Source organism: Patiria miniata, unplaced genomic scaffold (assembly GCF_015706575.1).
Source record: "Patiria miniata isolate m_02_andy unplaced genomic scaffold, ASM1570657v1 HiC_scaffold_18, whole genome shotgun sequence".
Taxonomy (NCBI): domain Eukaryota; kingdom Metazoa; phylum Echinodermata; class Asteroidea; order Valvatida; family Asterinidae; genus Patiria; species Patiria miniata.
In genome coordinates, this window is record NW_024037056.1 from 7,516,340 (window position 1) to 7,544,105 (window position 27,766).

Consider the following 27,766-nt stretch of genomic DNA (forward strand, 5'->3'; position numbering starts at 1 on the left):
TGAAAGTCTTGCATGAAATCTATCAAAATGATCCCCGTCAGAGCTTACAAACGCGACGCCCAAAATATGACGCCGATGGCACATACCGAGGGTAATTATCACCCATCCAGACTCCCATATATATTTTATTCCCATTCATAACTACCTTTTTGGTCCAACTTTGTTTCGGTTCAAAAATCAAAACACGTCAAAAACTAGACGTTCGCCAATGAATGACAGTATGCTTTTGCCTAGTTCCGGATAGCACGTGCACTTACGACCCAACTACACGCGCGTTAATCGATTTTGTGTGACGTATTCTGTGCTGGGTCAAAGATTGTTGGTCCGTGCGTGAGTTCGAGCCGTTGCTCTGCAAACAAAAGTTTCAAAATCATTTACTTGTTTTTCTCTCTTTTTAAATTTGCTGGAATTCTCTTCAATGAACTATTTTTTTGGAAAATGAAATAATACTTTTATCAGAAAATATGCTTGATTCGGTTGGTTCTGGCTCAAAAAAAAAAAAAAAAATCTCGCATGATTTTTTTTTGCGTGAAGCAGTGATCGATTCGGAACTGATTGAACCAATCCGGAACTAGGAAAAGTGACATCGGTACTTTTGACGTCGTAAAATAAAAAAAAAGAGGTTAAATTTTGAAAATTATTACGTGGTCTCTCCATCACTCAGGTAAACTTTTTAATCAATGTCACTTGAATTCGTGGAGTAATTGAGCTGAAAGCAGCCTGAAAGATGGAACGTTAAAACCAATGGAACGTTAAAGGGCATCAGATTTCACGGGAGTCTAAATTTCATGTAACACTGGAAAAGTGTTTAAGACCAGCTAGCCATGTCTGTATCATCCGTTTCAGACCGGCCACGTGACGGGCTGTCGACCAATATGATTGCGTACACTGTCTAAGGTATTTATGAATTCTATATAAATAGGTACAAATAAATGTACAGAAACGAACAGCACCTGTACACACAATCATGAGCACAACATAATAATAATACAAAGGAATGTCAGAGAGCATTTCAGCCCCCCCCCCTCCCGGCACACCCTCCGCCCCCCCCCTCGCATTAACCTCTCTTGATATAAACACTCAAGATTTTGAAATAGATCGGCTGACTGACTCTAAACCAAAATGAACGCACACGCTGATAAAAAGATCCTGTAAGCTTCGAAGCATTTTAGTTTGATTGCACTAATTGGACAAAAAAAGACTGCAGAAATTAAGACTCGAGGTCAGTGAAAATGTGGTCTTGAATGCATATTACGAAATGTAATTACTAAAACTACTTAAAAACAAACAAACAAACAAACACCCCAACTAGACTTATGTTTGTGGACAAACACAGGGCTGTTTCGATGCTTTTTGTGACATGTGACATGTGTTCCATCAACCAAGGATATGTAGTTCTGTTTATAATAAATGGTGGCATACAATATGTGATTCCATTCTCATAGGGCTTTGAATTATGACGTCACATGTGACGTAATGACGTCATGATGACGTCACATAAAGTTTCATCTATTACTATAATATTATGGTGAAGAACAACTTAGCCAGAGCAAACATCGTTGAAAGCAAGTTCACATCTTTCACCAATTTTAAATTACAAGGCACTTCCGGTTTCAACCAGAAGAAAGGGTCACGTGATTTATTTGCACATATTTAAAAAATGAGGACCCTCGATGATTCTATCAATTCCCGCAAAAATCAAGTTTAGGTCTCTCACGGTTGATTTTATATTGATTTTTAAAGATTAAATCTATTTTCATCTATAGCACATCCCGGTCTAGGTACATACCAACTTTCAATCCAATCGGACCAGTGGTTCTGTATATTTTGGCCTTCGAAATATGCACGTTTAGTATAACGTCACATGTCACGTGATGATGTCATCGTGACGTCAATTCAATTTTCATCTATAACACATTCCGGTTTAAGTACATACCAAGTTTCAACCCAATCAGACCTGTAGTTCTGTAGATATTGGCCTTGAAAAAATGCACATTTGATATGACGTCACATGTCACGTGATGACTAAATCATGACGTCACTTAAATTTTCATCTAAAACACATCCCAGTTTAGGTGCATACCAAGTTTCAACCCAATCAGACCTGTAGTTCTGTAGATATTGGCCTTCAAAAAATATGCAATTTTTAATATGACGTCACATGTCACGTGACGACGTCACATCACGTGATGACGTCATCGTAACATCACTTACATTTTCTTAAAATTAATTTGGCCTGACGTTGCGAACTTAGCAAGTTCTTCTTCAGAGGCTAAAACAGAAATGACAGAGGTACATACATTAACATGGGGGTGCACACAAACATGCCGGGCTGAAAGAAGAAACACAAAAGGAGGATTAAGTGGGAAAGGTGTAGAAAGATGCAGGGGAGGGTGGATGAGAGAACAAAGAAACAAAGGGAGATGGCAAACCACAAGGGGTCTGGTGTGAACAGGGGAGGGACCAGAAAGGGGAAGGATCAAAGGTCACAGGGAGTGGGAACGGACAAAAGAGTGTGAGAGTGAAGGGATGATGCGGGGGGGGGAACAGTATGGAGGTGGAAAGGGATGAAAGATGGGGGAAGATGGGTAAACACAAACAAGGAAGACCAGATGGATTATCTGTAACAGAAGACAATGGATGAAAAAAAGGATTAATCATTTCCAAGTTGGATGTTGAGACCATGTGGTTGAATAGTTCGAAGACGATTCATCCACACTTTCTCTCTGCTGAGACGAACTGAGTCCTTGCGATGGCCAAGAGATTCAATGCCCTGCAAAATCATATCAGAAATGGAGTGGTTAGGCAGGTTGAAGTGATGACCAACAGGGGTGTCTAGTTTCTTGGTGTTGACCGTTGACCGGTGGGCATAGAAACGCTTCTTGAGCGTATTCTTAGTCTCACCTACATACTGCACTCCATAGACCCTGCAAGAAATGAGATATATGACAATAGAGGTGTTACAAGTGATGTTACCAATGGTTCTGTGGGTAGTGACAGAATTAGAGTGGCCAGAAAAGGAGTCAGACTCCTGGATATGAATCTGGCAGACAACACATTTGGAACTGCACTTGAAAGTACCATGCTGGGTGGGAGGGGATGCATCTAAGGATGGGACTTCAGCTCGAACAATCAAGTCCCGTAGATTTCGAGGACGCCTGTAAGCCAATGTGGGGCCGTTGGGGATGGCGCGGGCAAGGCGATCTGAAGTATGGAGGATATGATGATTGTCATTAGTGATTTTGTGAAGGGGAGGGAGATTGGGGTGAAACGTGGTAACCAAGGGAATCATGGGTTTGGCCATGGCATCAGGGGCCTTTCCCGTGAGAGCTAGATTTCTGGGGATAGCTTTAGCTCTGGCAATGGCACGATGAACTTGGCGAGAGCTGTGACCCCTGGCCACCAAGTTGTTCCTCAGTATCTGTGTATGGCGGGGGAAATCGGAATCATTAGAACAAATTCTTCTGAGTCTGAGTGCCTGGCTAAACGCTTTGCCAGTTTTGCAGTGCCTGGGGTGACATCTGGAGGAGTGGAGGTACTGGTGGGTGTCTGTGGGTTTGGAATACAGGTCAGTGGTTAGTGAGTTGCCTTGCTTGCGGACGGTGACATCCAGAAAGTGGGTTTGGTGAGCCGAGAACTCCGATGTGAATTTGATGGTTCTGTGGAAGGAATTGATGTGGTTAGTGAAGGTCAAGAGACTGTCCTTATCACTGGTCCAGATGAAAAAAACATCATCAATATATCTCCACCAGATCCAAGGGCGACATGGGGCCGAGGCAAGAATGCGTTCTTCGAGGTCACCCATGAAGAGGCAAGCCATCGACGGAGCCATCCGAGTGCCCATTGCAGTGCCGTGTACCTGTAGATAGTGTTCACCAAGGAAGGAAAAATTGTTCTTCGTTAGTATAAGTCTCATGAGGGTGCCAACATCACTGATGGGAGGAGTCGTGTGTCCTGCCTTGGCCAGAGCCAAGGAGCAAGCACGAACACCCTCCTCATGTGGGATGTTGGTGTACAGAGATGAGACGTCGAAAGTCCCAATGATGGCTGTGCTGGGAATCTGGTCCTTGATTCCTTCAAGCTTGCGTAGGAAGTCTGGGGTGTCGTGAATGTATGACGAAATCTGTGGGACAAGGGGTTTGAGAAAACTGTCAATGAACAGGGAGATGCGTTCCGTGGGTGAGCCATTACCAGAGATGATGGGTCTACCGGGGTTGCCAGCCTTGTGAATCTTGGGTAGAAGGTAAAATCTGGCAGTCCTACAATCACAGGGAGAAAGAAATTTGTGAGCTTTCTTGGACAACTGGTCACGTGATCGCATATCGTCAAGTACCTGTTGTATATCTCGACAGAAAGTACCTGTGGGGTCAGAGTCAAGGCGGGTATAGTTAGTGCGATTATCCAACTGGCGGTGGGCCTCATCAATGTACTGCTGACGATCCATGATGACCACAGCTGAACCTTTATCTGCTGGCTTGATGATGATGTCGGTGCGAGAGCGCAAGGAGTTGAGAGCCAGGCGTTCCTCTCTGGGGAGATTATCATGAGTCCTGTGGGGGAAGTTGTCCGGGTTAGTGACTTGGGAATTGATAACTTGAACGTATGTCTCTATGGCTGGCACACGATTCTTGGGGGGTACCCATGAACTCTTGACTCGAAAAGGCTCTGGCTCACACGGTTCACTGTCCAGGAAAAACTCACGCAGACGGATTCTACGGTAGTATTCCGTGAGATCTTGGCTGAGCTGAACCTGGTTCACAGAACGGGGAGCGGGACAAAAATTGAGACCCTTAGAGAGAAGTTTGTGCTCTGCGTCAGATATTGATGAGGAAGAAAGATTAACTACAGTGTTGACAGGGGGTTCTGGCGTAGGCGTGGTAGATGGGGACCTGCGTTGCTGTTGCTTGGCAAGCAAGCCACCAATCTTCTTGTTTCTCCTGTTGAGTAGGACAGAGTCAAGGTTAGACAAACCCCTTTCAATCTCATCATGGAAATTCCTGTACGTGGAGTCAGAACAACTGGATTGAGTTGGGAGTTCAGGTGGGAAATATTCTGATGGAGGTCCTCACGTGTAAATTGACACTGCTGAGAGAGAATATTGATGAGTTTAATAGAGGCACTATGTATAACTTGATTCCATCTCCTTTGAAGGTGTGGTGGGAGGTTTCCTAAGCAGGGAGTGTGAGACAGTTGCAAACCTTTGGGGATAAATCGAGAGAGGGAGTAAAAACTGTAGTTATCCTGATGGTAGGAAAAGCGTAAGGCCTTTTCCTTTGCCTTTCTGAGCTGTTGGAAAGTGCAAATGGTGTCACTCATATCTGTAGAAAGGGAGAGAATAAATGGTTAATACAATTGGGGGCAGAGCAAAACAAAATTGTAGGTACCTGTAGTGTGGAGAGAACAGTTTGATTAGTACATGGTATAAAACGATCAAAAGAAGGAACAAAACAAAACACAATGAAACTTACATGTCAGCAAGGAGGATCACCACGAAGGGATACTGCAACAGAGAAGTTGAAACATGTAAAAAAAGTAAAACTGCTGCAAACTGCTTACTGACTGGATGGACCTGAAATATATAAATCTTAAAATTAATGTGGCCTGACGTTGCGAACTTAGCAAGTTCTTCTTCAGAGGCTAAAACAGAAATGACAGAGGTACATACATTAACATGGGGGTGCACACAAATATGCAGGGCTAAAAGAAGAAACACAAAAGGAGGATTAAGTGGGAAAGGTGTAGAAAGATGCAGGGGAGGGTGGATGAGAGAACAAAGAAACAAAGGGAGATGGCAAACCACAAGGGGTCTGGTGTGAACAGGGGAGGGACCAGAAAGGGGAAGGATCAAAGGTCACAGGGAGTGGGAACGGACAAAAGAGTGTGGGAGTGAAGGGATGATGCGGGGGGGGGGACAGTATGGAGGTGGAAAGGGATGAAAGATGGGGGAAGATGGGTAAACACAAACAAGGAAGACCAGATGGATTATCTGTAACAGAAGACAATGGATGAAAAAAAGGATTAATCATTTCCAAGTTGGATGTTGAGACCATGTGGTTGAATAGTTCGAAGACGATTCATCCACACTTACTCTCTGCTGAGACGAACTGAGTCCTTGCGATGGCCAAGAGATTCAATGCCCTGCAAAATCATATCAGAAATGGAGTGGTTAGGCAGGTTGAAGTGATGACCAACAGGGGTGTCTAGTTTCTTGGTGTTGACCGTTGACCGGTGGGCATAGAAACGCTTCTTGAGCGTATTCTTAGTCTCACCTACACACTGCACTCTACAGACCCTGCAAGAAATGAGATATATGACATTAGAGGTGTTACAAGTGATGTTACCAATGGTTCTGTGGGTGGTGACAGAAGAGTGGCCAGAAAAGGAGTCAGACTCCTGAATATGAATCTGGCAGACAACACATTTGGAACTGCACTTGAAAGTACCATGCTGGGTGGGAGTGAAATATAAACAATGAAACAAATAATAAAACATGAACTGATGACGTGATTGTGACGCCATTTGATTGGGAGTTTCATATTAATAATATTATCTACCTTCACCGTGTTTCATAAAGATGGGACCTTTCTTAAAAATGTGTGTTTTAAAAATTAAATTCCCATTTGTGCAAATGTCTGACCTGACAAACCCTTTACAGCAAGAATTTTGAATTTAGCGTGTTGATTCCGTTTGTGGCAATGACCTTTAAAATGTCACAAATCCATGTAGAATTTGATGATGGCGTCATCATGACTTTTCTTTGTGTTTAATTACAATAAATTATGTTACGGTGACACGATATTGACTTCCACATAGAAGTTGGTGTCACAACGAACAGAAATCTTATCGATAGTGTTTGTGAATTTGGACTAAAGGTATTACTTTATAGCTCATCTGAGGTCACAAGAATCAGGGAGAAGATCTCAAAATTAATACTTTTTTTGTGATTGATTTGGACAATTTTGAAAATAAGCGGCAAGTAATTGAAATTGTTTTTCATTGTGAAGGTAAACGTATTACGCTATATATATATTTTTTTTTTGGGGGGGGGGCTGTCTGAAGTTGAATGTATCAGTGTTGTGGAACATTATCATGTTCAATTTGTATTTATGATGATACAAGTTCATGCTACGTGATACAACTGGCAGTGTATAACTGTTCATCTTTATGTTTGTATGAACACATTCAGTTTTAGTTTGATTGTTAAAATGGGGGGGGGCTTATTAAGCTGTGTTTGTGTACTGAGATAATTTCTTATGGCATGCTACAGATAGGTGTGGAGACATGCTTTACAAATCTGAAGGTTTTTCTGCATTCTAAAGTATGTTTTGGGGAACAGTTTTCCCTGTTCAATATTTTAGCTGTAAATGTGTAGTCTTCACGTTATCAATCAAAACACTTCATAAATGCTCAGTAACATTTATCAGGGACAGTTTGTACATGTATGCACTTATCTTACTTTTAGATGAAATTGTCTTTTCCACTGTTTTTTAATTGTGTTAAGAAATTAGCTATATTGTCAACTGTTAAGGATTTTGATAGTGCATGCACAGTGACGACATCTATCACAGTGACGACATTTTAATGTTGGTCAATTATATTTAAAGCTATTGTCACATATATGCCCTTTCCAATGTAGCAACCAACAAGTCATCAGCCAAGCATGTTCAAAATTAAAATACTTTACAAAGAATAAGTTTAATTTGACTTTTATTTTTTTTTTTTTTTTTTTTGGGGGGGGAGTGTTGTGAGCATTATGCATGCTGGTAGAGACGGGCTGAATGTTAAGCAAGTAAATATACACAACCTTTACTTATACTGTGAGTAATCCTTTACATTTCCAAAAGATTCAACAATTACAAAGGATATCAGATATGGTAACTTATCTTACTTTTAGATGAAATTTGTCTTTTCCTCCGTTTCTGAAGTGTTAAGAAATTAGCTATATTGTCATTCTCAAACATTTTGATAGTACATGTACTAAAAAAGGTGACATCTTTCATGTAGACATTTGAATTATTGGTATTTTGGTCAATTGCAATTGTTACATATTTGCCTTTTCCAATGTAGAAGCCTGTTCTTCAATAAAATACTTTATAAAAAATAAGTCATATTTGTCTTCTATTTTTTTTGAACTGATTGGGTTTTTTTTTCGGGGGGGGGGCGGGTTGGAGTGTAATGAGACTAATCATCTGAGCACGTACTCATTTGAATAAATAATATGATTGTGTGAAGTTTAAATAACATAACTTAGTGCAGTCATTTCGTTTTAACAAAAACTTTTTGTGCAACGGCTTTGAAATTTGTTTTTCTGCATTATGTTTTTTTTTTAATTGAGGTGATGTTTTTCTGTTTTGAATGCATTATTATTTTATGTGCTGTTGTTGTTTTTGTTATACATATATAGATTTAGGACTTCCAGACTGTACACCTTTAAGATGATGCACTGGGACCCATTATGACATCATCATGGCTTCTGATTTGGTATCTACATGTATACTAAGAAAGGAACGACATCTGTCTGTTTGCCCTTCCCCTAAAGCAGAACAAAAATCACTGAGACAAGTCTACTGATTGGCGAATGGGGGCGCCATTCACTTTTTACGGTGTGCCGCTATATTTTTTTGGTGACGCGCTGTCCTTATTTTGATCCCGTAAAAGTGTTCAGATCAGGATAACGAGGCCTTGCATAGCTTAGCCTGTGCGCCCGTACAATCGTTAAAGTTACTGATTGGCGAATGGTGGGCCATTCACTTAATACGGTGTGCCGTTATTTTGTTTTGTAAAGCGCTATCCTTTTGATCCCATAAAAGTGTTAATAAGATGCTGTGCCGCTCGTTTTACGCTGCCTTGCACAGCCTAGCCTGTGCACGCGTACAACCGTTAAAGTTATGTACTGCCCTCTTCTGGCGAGAATGAAGGGACGTAATGTACATTGTACGACGTTTCAAAGCCACGTGTACGTGCTATACATGTGGATCGAAGTCCTGTGCATGTTTTAAAGCTCTCTGCCGCAACTTGCGCAAGGGTTTTTTGCCGACGCCGCGTCAACTGTGTGAACAATTTGACAAGCTGGGAACTTGGTAATGTTGAGGCAAATGTTTACGCTATCATTAAATGGGAAATTCAAGATTATATTTGTACGGATTGATTTTTCAGCAATTTTTGAAAAAGGGAAAGGTCTTTTCAACGGAACTTCCAGTCTGATGACGTCATTCGCCTAAAACTTCGCACACATCTTAAGTGGGTCAAGGTCATCATACACACCAATATTTAGGCGATTCCGACAAACTTCGCAACAAACATCTATTCAAAATACATTTTTGAAAATGTTCAACCTTTTGCTAGAGGGCGCTCGAAAGTTAAATGACGTCAATGGTAGATGATTTAAAGAATACTATTAGCCAAGAGGCTAACACCGTTGAAAGCAAGTTCATATCTATTACCACTTTTAAAAAATAAGCCACTTCAGGTTTTGGCCTTTTTCGACCGGAAGCAAGGGTCACGTGATTTCACATACACTGAATGAATTAAAGACCTCAACCTACTCTACCACTTGCCGGTAACAGAATGCTGCGGACGCGTACGGTTGATTTCGTATGTATTTTTAAATATTAATTATTAAAAAAAATCTATAATAAATTAGTCGATGACGTCACCATGACGTCACTCTTCGGGGCTCTTCTCTGCTATAAGGACAATGACTTTGCTTAATTTGAATGATGTATGACAAAAATTAATACCAAAAGTGGCACTGAGAAAAAACGTGTACAAAGTCTATGGGATTTAGGCGACAAAAAGAAGAAGAAACAAAAACTAGAAATTGTGGTTGTGAACAACCACAGAGCTGTTCCCAATATTGAATGTCTGTTGAACCAATAGACATATAAGTAGAGATCTTTGTCTGTTTGCAACAGAACATAGGGCTTTTCCGCATTATGATTTGTTTTTATCAATAATACGTCCCTGACTATGCATGAACATAAAATCTGTCAAAGTTAGCCGAAAATCGGCTAAAACGGTCACTGTGGACAGGATTCGACCTCAGCAACACGTGCGCTGCGGGCTGACTGACATACGATATGTACAACGTACGTGCATGTACATGTACATTGTGGACGTCCTGTGCATGTTTTAAAGCAGAAGTATTGTCAACCTGAAGTTTGAAGCTTGTGCAGGGCATGTCCGAGTTTGCTTATTGCCTCGAAGCTTTGAAATGATTTAGACCTACCCTTAAATCGACAATTAAAGTAAAAACTAATTTAAAAACTGCCATGGTTGATTTTTCAGGAATTTTCAAAGGAAAAAAAGGTCTTTTCAATATAACTTCCGGTCTGATGACGTCATACACCTAAAACTTCGCACACCTATTAAGTGGGTCAAGGTCATCATTTACATCAATATTTAGGTGTATTCCGACAAACTTCCCCACAGACATCTATTCAAAATACATTTTTGAAAATGTTCAACCTGTCGCTAGAGGGCGCTCGAAGATTGCATGACGTCATCGATAGATGATTTGAAGAATACTATCAGCCAACAGACTAACACCGTTAAAAGCAAGGTCATATCTATTACCACTTTTAAATAATAAGACACGTCCGGTTTTGGCCTTTTTCGACCGGAAGCAAGGGTCACGTGATTTCACGCACACTGAATGAAATAAAGACCTCAACCTACTCTACCACTTGCCGGCAACAGAATGCTGCGGACGCGTACGGTTGATTTCTTATGCATTTTTAAATATTAAAAGTGTCACAATTTAATTGCCTATAAATAAGCACCGGATGACGTCATCATGACGTCATCATTAATACGTTGGGTTGTTAGGGGTGTTTGTTTGTTTGTTTGTTTGGTTGGTTGGGTGCTTGTTTATTTGTTTGTTGGCTTGCTTGCGTGTTTTGTTTTTGTTTTTAGCATGTTAGGGATGCATGTACTCATTTTTACTGTTTTTATTATTTACAATAGTTTTTTTTTAACTTGTTTTTCGTTTGTATTTGCAAGTAAGACTTATTTTGTGATCTTATTCTTAAATTAAACTTCTTAATCTGCACTTTTGTCTATCGTCGTTTTCATATACACATTTATATTGTTTATGTTAAACCCGTTCATGTTTCTTTTATTTAATGATTATTATTTAACGGTTATAGTTTTATATGATCTTATTTCCTATTTGTTTTGATAATTTTATACACTTTTAATCCTTTAAATTGTTAGTTTTGTTTTATTAATTTTAAATTATATGCTCAGGGCCCCGTGGAAGACCACATTATTTTGTGAACTGGCTACCCTGGTAAAAGATCAGAAATAAATAAATAAATTACACAATGTTGTTTGAATAAGGGTTTTTGCTTGGACAAAGATTGGTGTAAATGAATTACTGGCAAAGAGTAGAAAATGCCCTCTGAAAATTGACATTTTTTAAAAAGTCTATGGGAAAAATTAAATATTCAAAAATCTATAATAAATCACGTGATGACGTCAGCATGACGAAAACTTTCGGCACACATCCTCATATGATGGTTAATAACTATGCTGAGTTTAAAGTTGATCGGATTTAAAATAATTGCCAAAGTGGCTTGTAGAATAAAAACGTGTACAAAACCTATGGGGAAAAGCGGAAAAAGAAAAGAAAAGCTCATTACTTTTTAATTCCATGCTTTCTAGCGACTTTGGCCAAAGACTACGCACCCACTGGTTTTGCACTGCTACGTGGCCCTTTCAGTGAATGCATGTACATACATGTACGTACACGAACCCTGTACACTGTTCATGAAGTTTTGATTTACATATATGCACTTAACTGTATATTTGCCAAGTTTCAACCGAATTGGCATGCTAAAACTACAGATATCAATTATTTTAATTATAATCTTTAATACGACGTAACATGACTAATGACGACGTCATTATGATATCACTTGTTTAGGACCAACTTTACCTAAGGGCCTTGTAATACGCCTAGTTTAAAGTTAATATGATCCCATTTCATGTACAATTTTGCAAGTAGAAGAAACAGTAAAAGAATTAAAAATTAATAACAAATCAGGTGATGACGTCATCATGACGTCACTTCAGATTTTGCATACTAGTAACAGTATCTACCTACCCACCAAGTTTCAAGACGATCAGACTTACTGTTATATGTGAAATAAAGAATCGCATTTTTTATGACGCCATCATGACGTCATGCACTTTTCACTTTTTTGTCCAAGTATATATTACCTAACAAACTCATTGCAAAAAGAATTTTGAATTTACCATGTTCCGTTGATAAGATATGGCTTGAAGGTCCAAAACTTCAAAAATTATTATAAAATCACACGATGACGTCATAGTGACGTCACCTCAATTTTGACCTATAACACATCCCGGTCTACCGACATGCCAAGTATGAACCAAATGGGACTTACCATTCTTGCGATATAGGGCCCTAAAGTATGCACCTGTAAGGTGACGTCACATGACCCATGATGACGTCATCATTGCGTCTATCTTCGCGAACGACCTTTGCTATATGTTCTGTGACTATGTTAAGTTTTGATGTCATATGACTTTGTTTTATGCCAAAAGTGTTTGCTAGAAAAAACGTGCACAAAGTCTATGGCCTTTTGGTTGGAAGTCCCAAGAGGAAAAAAAAAGAAAAAAAAAAAAAAAAGAACATTCGTAGAGAAACAAAGTCTTTTCCGCAACTTTGCGGAAAAGCCAAAAAAAAAAAAAAAAAAAAAAAAAAAAGGAAAAAAAAAAACTTTAACGAAAACAATAGCTGTTCCCAATTGAAATTGGGAACAGCTAAAAATGAGAACAAAAAGAAAGGCTTTTCCGCTTTTTGGCGGAAAAGCCAACAAAATTTAACGAAAACAAGAGCTGTTTCGGTGTGTACACCGAAACAGCTAAAAAAAAAAAAAATCTTAACGAAAACAAGAGCTGTTTCGGTGTGTACACCGAAACAGCTAAAAAAAGAAACTAGAAATGTGTTTGTGGACAAACACAAGCTGTTTCGGATATTCGAAACACCCTGTGCACGTGATGAACAATCAGTGACGTCACTAAAAATGTCATCTATAACAGCACATTATACGTACATGTCAAGTTATAACCAAATGGAACATATAGGTCTGTAAATATAGGCCTATAAAGAACAAAATACCCCTTTAAGGGACGTCACATGACATTTGATGATGACTTCACATGAATGTTCATCTATAACCCATCTCGGCATTGGTACGATCACGAATTTCTTCTAGCACCATCTGTGGGTGGTAGTCTAAGCGTGTACCAGGTCTAACGTCGATCGCATAAGTGCCAAAGTAGATTGTTTTAAAACGTGTACAAACCCTAAGGGGAAAAATGCATCTTTAATGTGATGCAACCAAACTCCTGATGACGTCACGATCACGAATTTTTTTCTAGGACCATCTGTGGGTGGTGGTCTAAGTATGTATCAAGTCTGAGGTCGATCGGATTTACGAAGGTGACAAAGTGGAGTGTTTTAAAACGTGTACAAAACATATGGGGAAAAACACATCTTTAATGTGACGTAACCCAACACCTGATGACGTCACGATCACAAATTTATTCTTGGACCATCTGTTGGTGGTGGTCTAAGTATGTATTAAGTCTGAGGTCGATCGCATTTATGAAGGTGCCAAGGTGGAGTGTTTTAAAACGTGTACAAAACATATAGGGAACATGTGCATCTTTAATGTAAAGTAACGTAACACCTGATGACGTCACGATCACGAATTTCTTCAAGGACCATCGGTGGGTGTTGGTCTCAGTGTGTACCAAGTGTAACGTCGATCGGATTTACGAAGATGCCAAACTGGGCTGTTTTAAAACGTGTACAAAACATATGGGGGAAAATGCATATTTAATGTGATGTAACCTGACACCTGATGACGTCAGGATCAAAAATTTCGTCTAGGACCATCTGTGGGTGGTGGTCTAAGTATGTACCAAGTCTGAAATCAATCGGATTTTTAAAAAAAAGTGGCAAAGTGGACTGGTAGAAGAAACGTGTGTTAAACCTATGGAGAAAAAGTCTGAAAAAGGAGACAAAAAATAGAAATGTGTTTGTGGACAAACACAAGCTGTTTCGGATATTTGAAATACTCTGTGCACGTGATGAACAATCAGTGACGTCACTATAAATGTTATCTATAACATCACATTATAATACGTACATGTACATATTACAACCTAATCAAACATTATAGTTCTGTAGATATAGGCCTAAAGAGAATAAAATGCACCTTTAAGGGGCATCAAAAGCTACTGGTCTTACTAATGTCTGACAAATGTAAAGTCAATCAGACATATAGAAGTGCAAAAGTGTATGGTTTGAAGAAAAACGTGTACAAAACCAATGGGGAAAAATGCATCTTTAATGTGACGTAGCCTGACACCTCATGACGTCACGATCACGAATTTCTTCTAAGACCATCTGTGGGTGGTAGTCTAAGTGTGTACCAATTGTCTAACATTGATCAGATTTACACAAGTACCAAAGTATTGTGCTATAAAACGTGTACAAAGCCTGTGGGACAAAATGCATCTTTATTGTGACGTAACCTGGCACCTGATAATGTCATTATCACGATTTTTTTTCTAGGACCATCTGTGGGTGGTGGTCTAAGATTGTTTCAAGTCTAAAGTCGATCGGAGTTTGTAGTCGGTGGACTGTTTAGGTATTTGCCTTTGTTATCAGTAATAGACTAACCATTTTTTTTTCAGTTTTATTACCGAGAAGGCTACTCTGCTTAACATTTCAATTCCCCCAAAAAGTATACAGTCACGCGCTGAATGTTCAGTCGATACGGATTCGTCAAGCTTTCTATCAGCTTTTCCGTGGATGATCATTGCCGCACGCTCTGCGTCACAGCAACAATACCTTTTCATTGAAAATAACTCTAATGGTATCATTATTCATCCCTCTCTGTACCGCTGAATGTAGAAATGGAAATAAACGAGCTAAAGTGTTGCATATTTTACGAGCATCAATACAACAGACACAACCATTACAATTGCCTCCGCCTGCCACATTTTTATAAGATGTCATTTTCAGTCTCAGTGTGGGGTAATAGTTTTTAGCAATGTTATAATTTAGATATAATAAAGTCAGTATGCGCAGTTTAATTTTATTTTACTCCTTTTAAAAGGTACCACAAACGTAAAAGCTTTAATAGACATGTTAACATGTAGTCCTCCCTTTTTAACCCTTCGAGCAGCGGCAGTTGAAAAAAACTCTCAGTGTTTTCCAAATATGGTCATTTTATTTCTTCAATGGGCCAATAAGGCCAAGCTTCCATGTAATCCTCACCCCTACTATACACCAGAAGCCTGTAGACTACCATTGTCCAGGCCCAAGCCACTCCTGAGTAAGGAGTGTTGAAAGACAGAAGCCAAGATAGCGGCTATTGCCTTTGTGCAGCAATTTGAAATCTTAGTGGCCAACCCCGAAGTGCCGCCGATCCCTCTGTGTCAACCCCTTGTGCCACCCAGAGCCCAGACAGGTTGTAAACAGTCCCTAGCCATGTGAATGGCCTATATCTTGTGCATGTACAGGCATGCCAGGGTTTTTAACCTAGAAACACACGATGTGATACAATTCTCATGGTGGTTCCACCGCGTAATTTTTTTCGGCAAGCTGCTCGAAGGGTTAAGAGGCAAGAAAGTTTCATTAGGATCCATATTTCTTTGTTTTTGGTTACTATGCCAACATTGTCTACTGGTCGAAGCTGGTTAAGTACAAAGAAATTAACTAAAAAAACAAACCATAATTTCTTCTTTTTGGGGGGGTCCCAGAGAGGGCCAGTCTAAACCCCTGCACCTTAAATTCTCACTGATGCCACTGCAAGGTGATCGAGCCAGGCAGGCAGTGCAAACATGTAATGCAAATTCCCAAGTACCTAAACAATTCACCCAGGGCCTCAATAACGCCAGTTGATGAAGACACCGTGATGGTTTCGCAAGCCTCTGATACGAGCTCTGTAACTCAAGTCCCCAAAAAGTATCTTATATTTACTCAATTTACCCATTATTAAGTTAAAATTACTTTTCTCCTCGACGATAATTGTAGCCGAGTTAGGGACATGATGCAAACCGCCATGGGAGTGATCGGTTTGGAGTCGGTCGACGGTTTAGATATTTGCCTCTTTTTATCAGTAATGGATCAGCCTGTTTTTTGTTTTTTGATTTTTAAGAATTCAAGTTTTATTAGCAATGAGGCTACCCTGCTTAAAATTTCAATTCCCACAAAGTATACAGTCACGCGCTGGATGTTCAGCCGATACCGATTCGTCAGGCTTTCTATCATCTTCTCAGTGGATGATCATTGCCGCACGCTCTGCGTCACAGCAACAATACCTTTTCATTGAAAACAACGCTAATGGATTCATTATTCATCCTTCTCTGTACCGCTGAATGTAGACATGAAAATAAACGAGCTAAGGTTTTGCATATTTTATGAGCATCAACAGAAGAGACACAACCATTAATTGCCTCCACCTGCCGAATTTTCATAGAATTTCATTTTCAGTCTCGGTGTCGGATATTAGTTTCTAGCAATGTTATAATTCAGATATAATCCAGTCAGTATGCGCAGTTTAATTTTAATTTACTCCTTTCAAAAGGTACCACAAACGTAAAACATTCAATAGACATGTTAACGTCTAGGCCTACTTTTTTAAGAGGCAAGAACGTTTCATTAGGATCCATATTTCTTAGTATTTGTTTACTCTGCCAAAAAATGGCTCCTGGTCGAAGCTGGTCAAGTACAAAGAAATAACTCAACAACCGAACCATATTTTATTTTTGTTAGTCCCAGAGAGGGCCAGTCTAAACCTTTGAACTTGAAAGTCTCACTGACTGTCACTGCATAGTGATCGAGCCAGGCAGGCAGTGCAACCATGTAATGCAAATTCCCAAGTACCTAAACAATTTACCCAGGGCCTCAGCAACGCCAGTTGATAAAGCCATCGTGATGGTGTCGCAAGCTCCTGATACGAACTCTGTAAACTCAAGTCCCAAAAAGGCTTCTACTATTTACTCAATTTACCCATTATTAACCGGAAAAAATAACACCTTCAAAGAAAGTTTATTTGTTTAGTTTGTTTTAACAGTCTGTGATACCTTCCTTTAAAAAAAATAGACTAGCAGTTTAGAAAGCTTTAAAAACAAAATTTAAGTATAATGTCGGCCACTTTTATTTCCTCACTTTTTAAATTTATCATTATTTTATTTAACTATGCTTCATTTAGCACCATGCGTGTGCAAACAGTGGTCATATTTCACAACACTGCACGGCAAGCTATACCAGATGATATGTGTTTGTTACGTCTGATGCGCGAAACAAACGTTTTCGTTTTAGCATTTTGTTGTCAGTCTTTCTGTTTCAAAAGACGAACATTAATGGCCGCAGTGACATTATGTTAACCACCATGCGAGATACGGGTTCGGAATAGAGGTTACTGCTCTGTTTACCACTCTACGCTGTTCAGCCGATACCGATTCCCTAGACTTTCTATCTGCTTCTCCGTTGATTATGATTGCCGTATAATACGAATGATCACACCAACAGTACATTTTCATTGAAAACAACTCAAATATCATTATTCGTCCTTCTTTGTGCCGCTGTCCACTACAAAAGAGACACAACCATTAATTGCCTCTGCTCGCCGCATTATGATTAAACGTCATTTTCAGTCGCGGTGTCGGATATTAGTGTTCAGCAGTGCTATTAAATAATTCAGATATATCAACTCAGTTTGCGAAGTTTAATCTCAATTTGCCCATTTAAACGACAAATCTGCGATGGCCCTATAGCCAAATATCCTTCTTAAACCAATTATACTCTGTGTGCCAAATGCCCTGCTTTTATCATCGAAGTGAGCAATCCCCCAAATATTTCAAAGATAAAACAAATACTTAAAGGGGCTGTTCTTCACTGAGTAATAATTGCAATAAGAGCCTTCATTTGTAACCCCCCCCCCCAAAAAAAAAAAAATCCATACAAAAGTGGCAGTAGCAAAAGTTAGAAGATGACGTCTCATGCGAAAGGTGTCCCCCTTAATTTGTTTTTATCATCGCTCCCCATTGAAAATATGATACGAGCCCACCCCCCCCCCCCTTATTGATTTTCGGAGGCCTAAGTATCCGGAGAAATAAAAAAAGGTCTGCATTTCAGCTCGCCTCATTGCACACATTTCTGGATCCACCCCTGCTAGCCCACCCCCTAAAATATAGGCTCTAGAACCGCGCCAGCTTTACAAGTATTTCGGCTTCTTCAAACAAGTTCATGATGTTTGTCTATCCCACTTGTTTTATATTATTTGGTTCAATTTTCTCTGCCCTATGTGCGTTCACTTTAATCAATCAGGTTCGCCGCCTCATTTTGTGTTGTGTGGGAAAAGGGTAAGTGAAATGCCTTTACAACTGTTGAACATTATCCAACTGAACATGACACCATTCAAAATCAGTCATTATTAGCATTACATAATTTGGCGTGCCACTCAAGAATCATAACATGAAATATACTGAAGCATTAGTACATTTTGAAAAGTAAAGTACGTAACGGAACAAATGAAGTATGGAAGGATTTAGTTTCACTCCCATGGGAGTTGTAAAAAAATCACAAATTTTTAACTATGTCTCTTGACCCGTTTGAAACCATTTTCAATGAATGACAACCATTGAAGTTGGACTAAATAGCGTCTTGGGGCTGCACTTTGCATAGTTATAGTCTTTTTACTGGCATTATGAGTAAGATTTGAGGCTTTGCACGTTGAAGATACTAATGAATGAAAGGTTTGCGGAAACACCATGTGGGAGTAATTTCTCAAATTAAGAGAATGGTTCTGACAACAACCAGACGTATGAACACGACGTTCCGGTCAGTAGCCCTGACCATCTTCAGGAAGTGATTATTACTGGCATTATGGTTAATCTAATTTTGATTTAACGGCCCGTAATAAACGAATTGAAATGCAAGCCTTACAACAACAACAACAACAAAAACCAATAAAAAAACGGGGGTCATGTAGATGCCGGTCTGTTAATTTTTTGATTTTGGATGTATGCTCACTTCGTTTCCCGGCCCTAATAACTTCTTGCCTTCCTTTCCTATATATGCAAATAATTTGCTTGGTTCCGACGTTAATTGCTATCACGAAACACAACACGCTAAGCGATTTAGCTAAGGTTAGGGTGAACGTCGTCATCTGGATATTAAAGGACAATTAACTAATCAAATGTAGAAGGAAAAGATTGAAGTGAGAAAACTGTGACTTACCAAATACGCAAGCAACAATTGATGCCAAGTCAAGACGCCACATACTGATGACAGGCTTGGTTACTACCTTCCGATTGAATTTATTCCGGTTTGGTTTCTTACTGGGTTCAAAATCCGACGTGACAAATGTTTCGCGTGACAAAATGTAGATACTTTACAAGGAGAACACACGTTTTGCCTGGTTACATTCTCCAAACTAATTATAGGTCTGTCGGGTGCGATTCAGCATTATGCCCCGGCCAAAGCTCCGGCAGGCTCATTGATGCATGATCATTTTATACTACGATTAATATTAATGCTAATGCACTTTCACGTCACACGAACCATGCGGTGAGGGAGGCCAAGGGAAGACTAGGCTGGTTCCCGCTCGCATTACGGGGACCGGTGTCACGGTCTCGCTTATCCGACGTGCTAGCTTCTCCGAGAGGGAAATTTCGCTTCAACATGCATGCGCAAAATTGCGCAGTACTGAAAATTTTCGTCAATTTTATTTGTGTGCTGAGTTCTTTGTGGTTGTACTGGTGCACGTAAGATCTTAGAATATGTGTATGTATACGTTAAGGGTACCAGTCGAATCCAGAATTTTCGTGGCGCGCACAACTCCCAATAACTAAAAAAGATTGAAGGATGCACAGATAAAGACTAATTGGACATGTGATGGACTGCAAACGAGCGAGGAACACAGACCAAGGAGTTCGTTCTTGATTATTCCTCAATGAACACACACACGTGACGCTGGTAAAACAAATCAGAATTAATGCTTGCAAGACCATGGCATGACTTATACATTGACCCACGGGAAGTAAATAACACATTCTTGGGTGTTCCTCACTTTGTTATTTATGAACTTGGTAGACTTCAGAACACAGCCCGAGGAAAAGTAAGCACATTGGACACATGAGCATGTATCGTGCTCATGTAACGTGCACTGTAACGTGCTCAATTATCCGCCGAATCCACTTGTAGAAGCTAGCACACCGGAGAAGTGAGACCGTGACACCGGTAGCTGGCTCCCATTGAAAGTCATTGATCGGATCAACTCTGCGCGTGCGCAGTTGATTATTATTATTTTGTTTTAACTAATGTATACATCTTTGCGCATGGACTACAGTTGAACTAATGGCTTATCAACAAACTGACTCTTACCATAAACAGAAGGCAAATTCGCCAGTATGTTTCACGTATACAACTTTCAAGCATTTCAACTGCATAGGTTTCAAATACTGAGAATGGTGCCCCTCTCTGTATTGATAGATGCCCCAGACACTTTCGAATTCAGCGAAAATCGAAATATCTCATCTAGGAAATGGCATATTCCCGGCCTATTGCCATTTTGAAATAGGCTGCTTCCGCGCTGACAATATCGTTGCGATTGAGTATTCAGGTGACGTAAATCAAACCTAGTATAGTCCTGCATATGTTTGTATGCATACATTAGAATTCATAATCCATTACCCGCTACCGGTCTCTACATTCGAAGTCCGAAGGAAATTGCGGGACCGATATCAGTCTATGGGAAGACCGACTCCTTTTATACCCGAGTAGTGCGCTACATTTTGTGCTCTCGGGGGCGGCACGATCCTGGAATGTGTTCACTTGGGGGGGGGGGGGGTTCATCAGGAAAACAATTCTGAAATATAGACATTTGTTTTTCTCCGGATCAGGAAAACAATTTCTGAAATATAGACATGTGTTTTTCTCCGGACACGAAGCCTCCGAAAATCAATAGGAGGAGAGGGGGGGGGGGGAGCTTGCACCCATACTTTTAATGGGGACGCTGCTCAAATCCGACGATTATTAACACTATAACATTTTTGACAGGCCTTGAGGCGTTTGTCCCCCCCCCCCGGATCCGCGCCTGGCTCTCTCTCTCTCATTACAGTTTTCATTGGGATCTTAATTAGACCCGTGGATCGAGGTTTAGTCTTTCCTTTTTTTCTCTATTCAAACATTTCTTACACTACACAAACCTCATACCTATCATCAACTTTAAACCTCAAGACAATAGTAGACCGTAGAACCATCCTTTACGCTGATTCAATCCCAACGTAACAAGTAATGTACCTATTATCTTGTTCGCCTAATTGATGATTTCCCTTGTTGATTGTTTTTGTGAATAATGCCAAATCTACGGCAGCGTACTGCTACCAGCCAAACACAAAAAAAAAAACCATTGGAGAAACGACTTAATAACATTATCTCATTTAAATGATTTAGTACCAGTGTCTCGTAACCCTGCGTAGCGTTTACAAAAAAACTTTGCAACAACTCGTCAACTGCTGCCCTTTTGGCAGCAGGTACTTTCCCGCACTACGCAAGACCCTATTCATAGCAATACAACAAAAAGCCACGTGCCAGACAGTGTCCAGACAGTTGCCAGACAGTGCTCTGGAAAGATAATTGACTGGCGGCTGCGGTATGCAGTTATGAAGGGAGATGACTGTGTCAAGTTACAGGTCTTTGTTGATGTTTCAATGAGACTTGGCAGGAGGCCTGGTCGAAAGTTTGTTGACACGGCCTGGGTGTAGCCCTGGCTGCAAAGTTCATTGAACCAGCTGATTTGGCAAGGGTTGATTGAGGATTAGATAGAAGGTGAACGTTTTTTGCCCTAAAAAAAAAAAAAAAAAAGGTTACCTGGGGCCGAAAGGGCAGCAGGTCACTCTGCGCAGGGGAAAGTATTTTCTTGTTTAAAAGACCTATTTATTTAATTCAAATGACCAATTTATTTTGTTTAAATGATTTATCTCTCGATCATATCGTCACCGACACCACGATGTAACACTCTACCGTGTTAAGGCATATTATTTTTTCAATTTTCATTTTTTTGGATTTTTAAACATTATTCATCAAGGCCTACCATAGCACGAAGTTTCAAAGCTTCAAGAGCTTTACTTTAATAATTACGCTAAGTATCCATGGCAACTTTTGCGCAAAAGTGACAATTTTCGTTTCCACGAAGTAACACTCAAGTTCCATTTTCCATTGCAATGCATGGCGCGCACTCTGCTCATAAGTGAGCAAAAACGTTTTCACGAAGTAACACTCTTCTTGTAACAAGTTGTATGAGCGCGCGCGCGCTGACCTGAAGTTGCACTTTCCTCGTGTTAAATACATTGAAGAGTGTTACTTCGTGAAAACGAAAATTTACAGTTTCGCACCTTTTGCGGTTTCACGAACTAACACTCATCTTTTTTCTCTTATTTCTTGTTTATTTAATACACAAACGAGTGAAAAACAGCAGATTTAATAAATTCAATTCATCAAGTGTCCACAACGAGAAACCCAACTGAAAATACTCTGTCGTTTTGACGCAAAGTGTTGTTTTAGAAGGCGTTCAACTTTAGATGCCGTTTTCTCCGATTGCTAGTTTTTACTGGTATGTAGATGGGTGTTACTTCGTGGTGTCGGTGACGATATCATACGAGCCTAGGAACACTATTAATGTGCCATGAACGTAACTATGGTGTTCTTAATCTGCCAACTCACATCTGGCATCTGAGGTCAGTGGTGCACTCAGGATTTGGCTCGGGGTGGGAGGGTGCTCACGATTTATTTTGTTCCAAATTTGTAAAAAGTTAAAAACATTTTCAAACAATTTTGCCACATTTTTTTTTCCGGAGGGACTATTTCGACGCTGGTGGCGTCACTTACCCCCCCCCCCCCCCGCCTCGCCAAAAAAAATACATTTGCATCAGTTGCATCAAGTCATTGCCGGACCCTTTAATTAAGATCGAAAGGTGTGCATTTACGGATTGAAGACGTGAGATGTGATTTACGCCGAGATAATTCAGAATTTTACATGCAGGAAGTCTTAAAGCATGTTTGATACAATGTGAAATACAGCGTGAGTAAAAAAAAACCCGAAACCCAATCTGCGTGATCTTTCAATGTCAATCTCAATTAAATGAGCCAGGCGTGAAATTGAATAGAAACTTGGTGAAATTGGCCGGGAAACCTATATTATTGAAAAGTATTGCCACTCCTCCCGAGTTTACAAGAACTAAAATAGCAGTCAAACCTTTCTATGATTTTTCATAGCCCCAAAGCTTTCAATGATTTTAAAGTTAGGTTGGCAAGATTGTACCTGTGAAGAAGTGCTGCACTGAAGGATTTGTATTACCGTAATATGTCGGAATCTGTTTGGAATCGTTAAGAAATTACATTTGAAATGATAAATTGATATATATTTCGTTTTAGCACTGACGTATATGCTTCCCCACAATAAGGAAAGAAAACTGTACATTCATCGTTTGCCAAATACTAAATGGTACATCGAGTGTCCTTGGCAAATTTTAACATCTATTTTCATTTGAGTAAGAGCAATTACACTGTTGCGTACTCGTTGACCAAAAAGAACGCTGCCCAATTAACTTGAACTTGTTTATGAGAATTGCAGCTTGCCTACTTGTCAACATCCTGTTACGGAGAGCCAAAATATCGCAGCAATGGGGCCTGCAGTCATTAATAACAGTGGTTCCATATTACCCGCGTGATGAATCTATTGCCTTCCTATGAACGAGACATTGGGCATTTAGCATTTTTTTTTATGTGTCGGTGAAATTCCGTCGTAGATTGCAGAGCCACTTTTATTGATCAGATAACGAAAGCAATCGCGTGCCTTGTTTTAATTGTGAAAGATGCCGACCGCAGTTTATTTCCCCTAAGGATGCAATTTCCTTCCAATAGCCTTGGCTGCCGCTATTGTATTTTCTCCTCTCTCAGTATTACAGTCGTCAGTGTGGCGGTATATAGTAAATGTACTGCTTGTGTTCGAGACTGGTCTTATCAGAACTCACTCTGCCGCCATGGATGAAACACGTTCTCTTCAAAGCTTATTCTCGCTACAAAGACTTGCCTTGACTATCGACACATTACATGGAAATCATGGAGGGGTTATCATTACTCTTTAAAAGTTTGCAGTATGAAGATTAGACTATAGCAATATAATAATAATAATAATAATCATAGATGTCCTGTACATACACTGTGTGTTTTCGGTATGGATGTTCATGCACAGTATTATGCACTCTTCATGTACATGTATAGTTCATGTACATGTACATCACAAAGCTTTACGAATGCGTTACACCAGCTGGATAATTGAGATATGAAAGAGTCTTTTATTTATTAACATCGTCAATGGATCATGATTATTCAGTGCAGTTTCAAAAATTTTTTTTTTTTTCATGAGAAAAGAACAACGTCACACCATTGTTGTTACTTAGTGGATAGTGCGATGAACTATATTGGCTCGATGCGAGCGCGAAGCGCGAAGCCCTTACGGCGTGTTGGTTCGTGGCCCGCTGAAGTGCCCCGCAAAAAAAATGGATTCTAGATGTTCTGTTGTATGATCTGAAGCAAATTTCTTACCACTTTCTTCCTTAACTAATATTTTCTTAGCAAAAGATAATTATTTGAACATCGTTTTCGAGGTTTGAGTCATTGAATCAGCTATCGGTATTCTGAGCTATAGGCGTGGGGTACGGGGCCCGCTTAAGGGCCCCGAAAAAAATTGATTCTCGATGCTCTGTGGTGTGATCTGAGGCAATTTCTTACCACTTTAACCAATAATTATCTTAGCACAAAAGATAATAATTTAAAAATAATTTTCGAGGTTTTCTCAGCTAAAGGCATAAGAAACAATTTAGAGCATTGTTTTCGAGGTTGGAGTCATTGAATCAGGTACCAGAATTCTGAGCTATAGGCGTGGGGTTCGGGACCCGCTTAAGGGCCCCGAAAAATTGTGGATTTTAAATGCTCTGTGGTGCTATATGAGGCAATTTCTGACCACTTTAACCAATATTTTCTAAGCAAAAGATACATTGTAGTACATAATAGGGCCTTGTAAATGAGACACGAGTTCAAAAATCTGGGGGGGGGGGGTGGGACATTTGATATTGTGTTCCCCACCCTTCAAAAAGGTGGGGGTGGGGGGACTAGTCCCCCTGTCCCCCCGGGATTGACGCCCATGGCGTCATGTAGATCAATGATATTTTGTTTAGAAACTCAAAATCTCAGTTTTGTCGCCCCCCCCCCTCCCTCCCACGCCCCCCCCCCCCCCCCGTGGCTACGCCACTGATTTCAAGGAATTTTAATTGGTCTATTATTATTATTATTTAGCTTATATAAATGGAGGAAAAAGTTTGTGCGGGGGGGGGGGCGACAAGGTTTCATGGGGGCGGCCGGCCCCCCACGCCCACGCCCCCCCCCCCCCCGGTGGCTACGCCACTGCCATAGAGCAAGGAAAAGTTCAAAACTATAATACGTTTCTATGTTCATAATAACCCTATTTTAGGGCCAGTTCCGATCTGTTTTCGGTATTTAAACTGACTTTAGGTCTCCCCGTTTTGTTTCCTTTTTTACCTTAACTTGTTTCCTTTTTCTCTTTTGTTTGAGTTTTTTGGCAAGTGGATGCACGGCGGGGGGAGGGGGGGGCAGGTTAGGTTTTTTTTTGGGGGGGGAGGGGCAAATCCTCCGTCTCCCGGTGGCGCGGCCACTTGTGATTAGATTATAAATGAGGGCGCTTTATCTTTTCACAATGTTTCAAAGTCATAGAGTTTGTAGTTTTAGATACGGGGTGTCCTGTCTCACCATTCTACCGGTCTTTTAAACACACTGTCCTCCAGATTAACTTCGCACAAAAAAAAAACACGACCGTTCCACAGGAGCTCGCATTTGGGCATTAACAGCAATTTGAAATTACGCCAAAAAACACCCGCTTTATACTATCATATCAATTAGGGTGCCTTTAACTCTGTTCCCCTTCCCTTTAGGTATTGACGCTTCAGAGAAAATGGTAACAGTCGCCGTTAAGCCCAACTCGGCACCACACGTAACATACAGTCAATGGGACGCCCGAGCCGTGGGGGACATCCCGGATTGGCGAAAGAGATTCGACAAAGCTGTCCGTTTCTTCGTTCTCCACTGGATTCCCGAGGAGACCCAAGCGCTCCGTAGCATCTCGGCGTGTCTGAAGCCGGGAGGGCAGGCACTGTTCATCATCCGTTTCGAGAACCGCGACGACTCCTTCTTTTTACCCCGTGCGACTTCCTTCTTGAAAAGCCATGAGAAGTGGGGTGCTTTTGTCGAGGTATGAAACCATCGTCCTTCAAAATTGGATCTTTTGGCGGGGCGGGAGGGGGGTGTTTTGTTGTTTGGTTTGCGTAGATCGAGATCCTTTCACAAAACCAGACTAAAATCTCAGTCCAACTGCTTACTACAGCGGTGCCGATTTCTAGTTAACACAGACGACCGGCATAGCTTGGAAAACTTTGAAAAGTGGATGGTGGGGGGGGGGTAGGAAGGTCTTTCTTAAAACCTTCCTGCTGTTTAAAAGGTCACAAACGGTCAAAGTTTCCTTCCACTTCCCCATGTATACATTTAAAAAACAAATGGGTCACTTGACCAATATAATTGACCCAAGTTATAGCATGGCTCAGAAGGCATGTTCCCATATGAGGGTTTTAAATGCTTAATCGAAGAATGTCTACCTTCCCTTTTCACATAACAGAGATGGTCTTTTTTGTAATACAGGACTACAAGTCATCACTGCACTTTTGGGACCTATCGGTCCCAGAAACGCAGAAAGTCTTCAAAGCATGTGGCTGGGCCGAGGCTAAGTGTGAAGTATGGAGGCACGAACAGGTCCTGTCCGAAATTCAGTTAAAATGTAAGCTTTAACAATCGAAATGTACCTTTTCCGAACCACATATGTAATTAAAGGAGTGCAATTCACCAGCTAATTTAAGGTATGCGTTCAAAGTACCAACGAATAATTCGTCAGTTTGTCGAATTGCGCGTGCGTGCGATCCGTCAAACTGGCGAATAGCGAAACAGTGTGAAGAACAGCCGGCTATTAGAGATTTTTTTATTCCGAATATACACCAAAAGGGTTATTATCGAAACATAAATGGTAAAATACAACGCTCAGAAAAATGTTCAACTTCATACGCGAATAACTCGAAACATGCTTTTCGCTTATTCGTCGATATGTCAGCTCTGCGACGGGCTATTCAATTCACTTCAATTCAATTCAATTGAAATATACATTTTCTATCCACGCTTTCAAATCGTGATGAACACAGTACCAACTTTTTCATAATACAGAAACAGAAGAAACTCATGTTATTCGGAAATAATTCGGAAATGAGAAAGTATGGAGGCGTTTAAGAAGCTGGAGCTTTAGAGAAATGCCTTATATAACACAAGGGGATTTTCAGTTGTTGAAACATTATTTAAAGATTATTCAATCAGGTTGTGCACACACGTGCGCATACGTAAATCACCTGGATTTGTTCTCTCTTTTCAACAGTGTTTTTGGATACATGTCTTGGAGAAACACCGTTGATACCAGCGGCAGCGCTGGAGGATTATCTGCAAGACCTGTGGCAGTGGGCGTTGGATCGCTATGGGGATAAGACTCAGCCCGGACATGTCCTCATCACTTTGGAATTTATGGTCGTACACGCTTGGAAATAA

The 27,766-nt window shown here is 40.4% G+C and overlaps 1 protein-coding gene across 1 annotated transcript; it reads left to right on the forward strand.

Annotated features, from left to right (window-relative positions):
• The first annotated feature begins 27 nt into the window (after positions 1–27).
• On the forward strand, positions 28–27,766 carry LOC119725078. The gene is made up of 4 exons (XM_038196439.1): positions 28–91; positions 26,062–26,378; positions 26,822–26,957; positions 27,600–27,766. Exons 1-4 carry the CDS (start codon positions 28–30, stop codon positions 27,764–27,766), a joined length of 684 nt encoding a protein of 227 aa, XP_038052367.1.

Excerpts from the sequence above, each read along its gene's own strand:
- LOC119725078 (XM_038196439.1), top strand. The coding sequence starts at position 28 with ATGATCCCCGTCAGAGCTTACAAACGCGACGCCCAAAATATGACGCCG. Across the intron at positions 92-26,061 it reads GCCGATGGCACATACCGAGG|GTATTGACGCTTCAGAGAAA; the intron begins GTAATTATCACC and ends CCTTCCCTTTAG. Across the intron at positions 26,958-27,599 it reads GTCCGAAATTCAGTTAAAAT|TGTTTTTGGATACATGTCTT; the intron begins GTAAGCTTTAAC and ends TCTTTTCAACAG.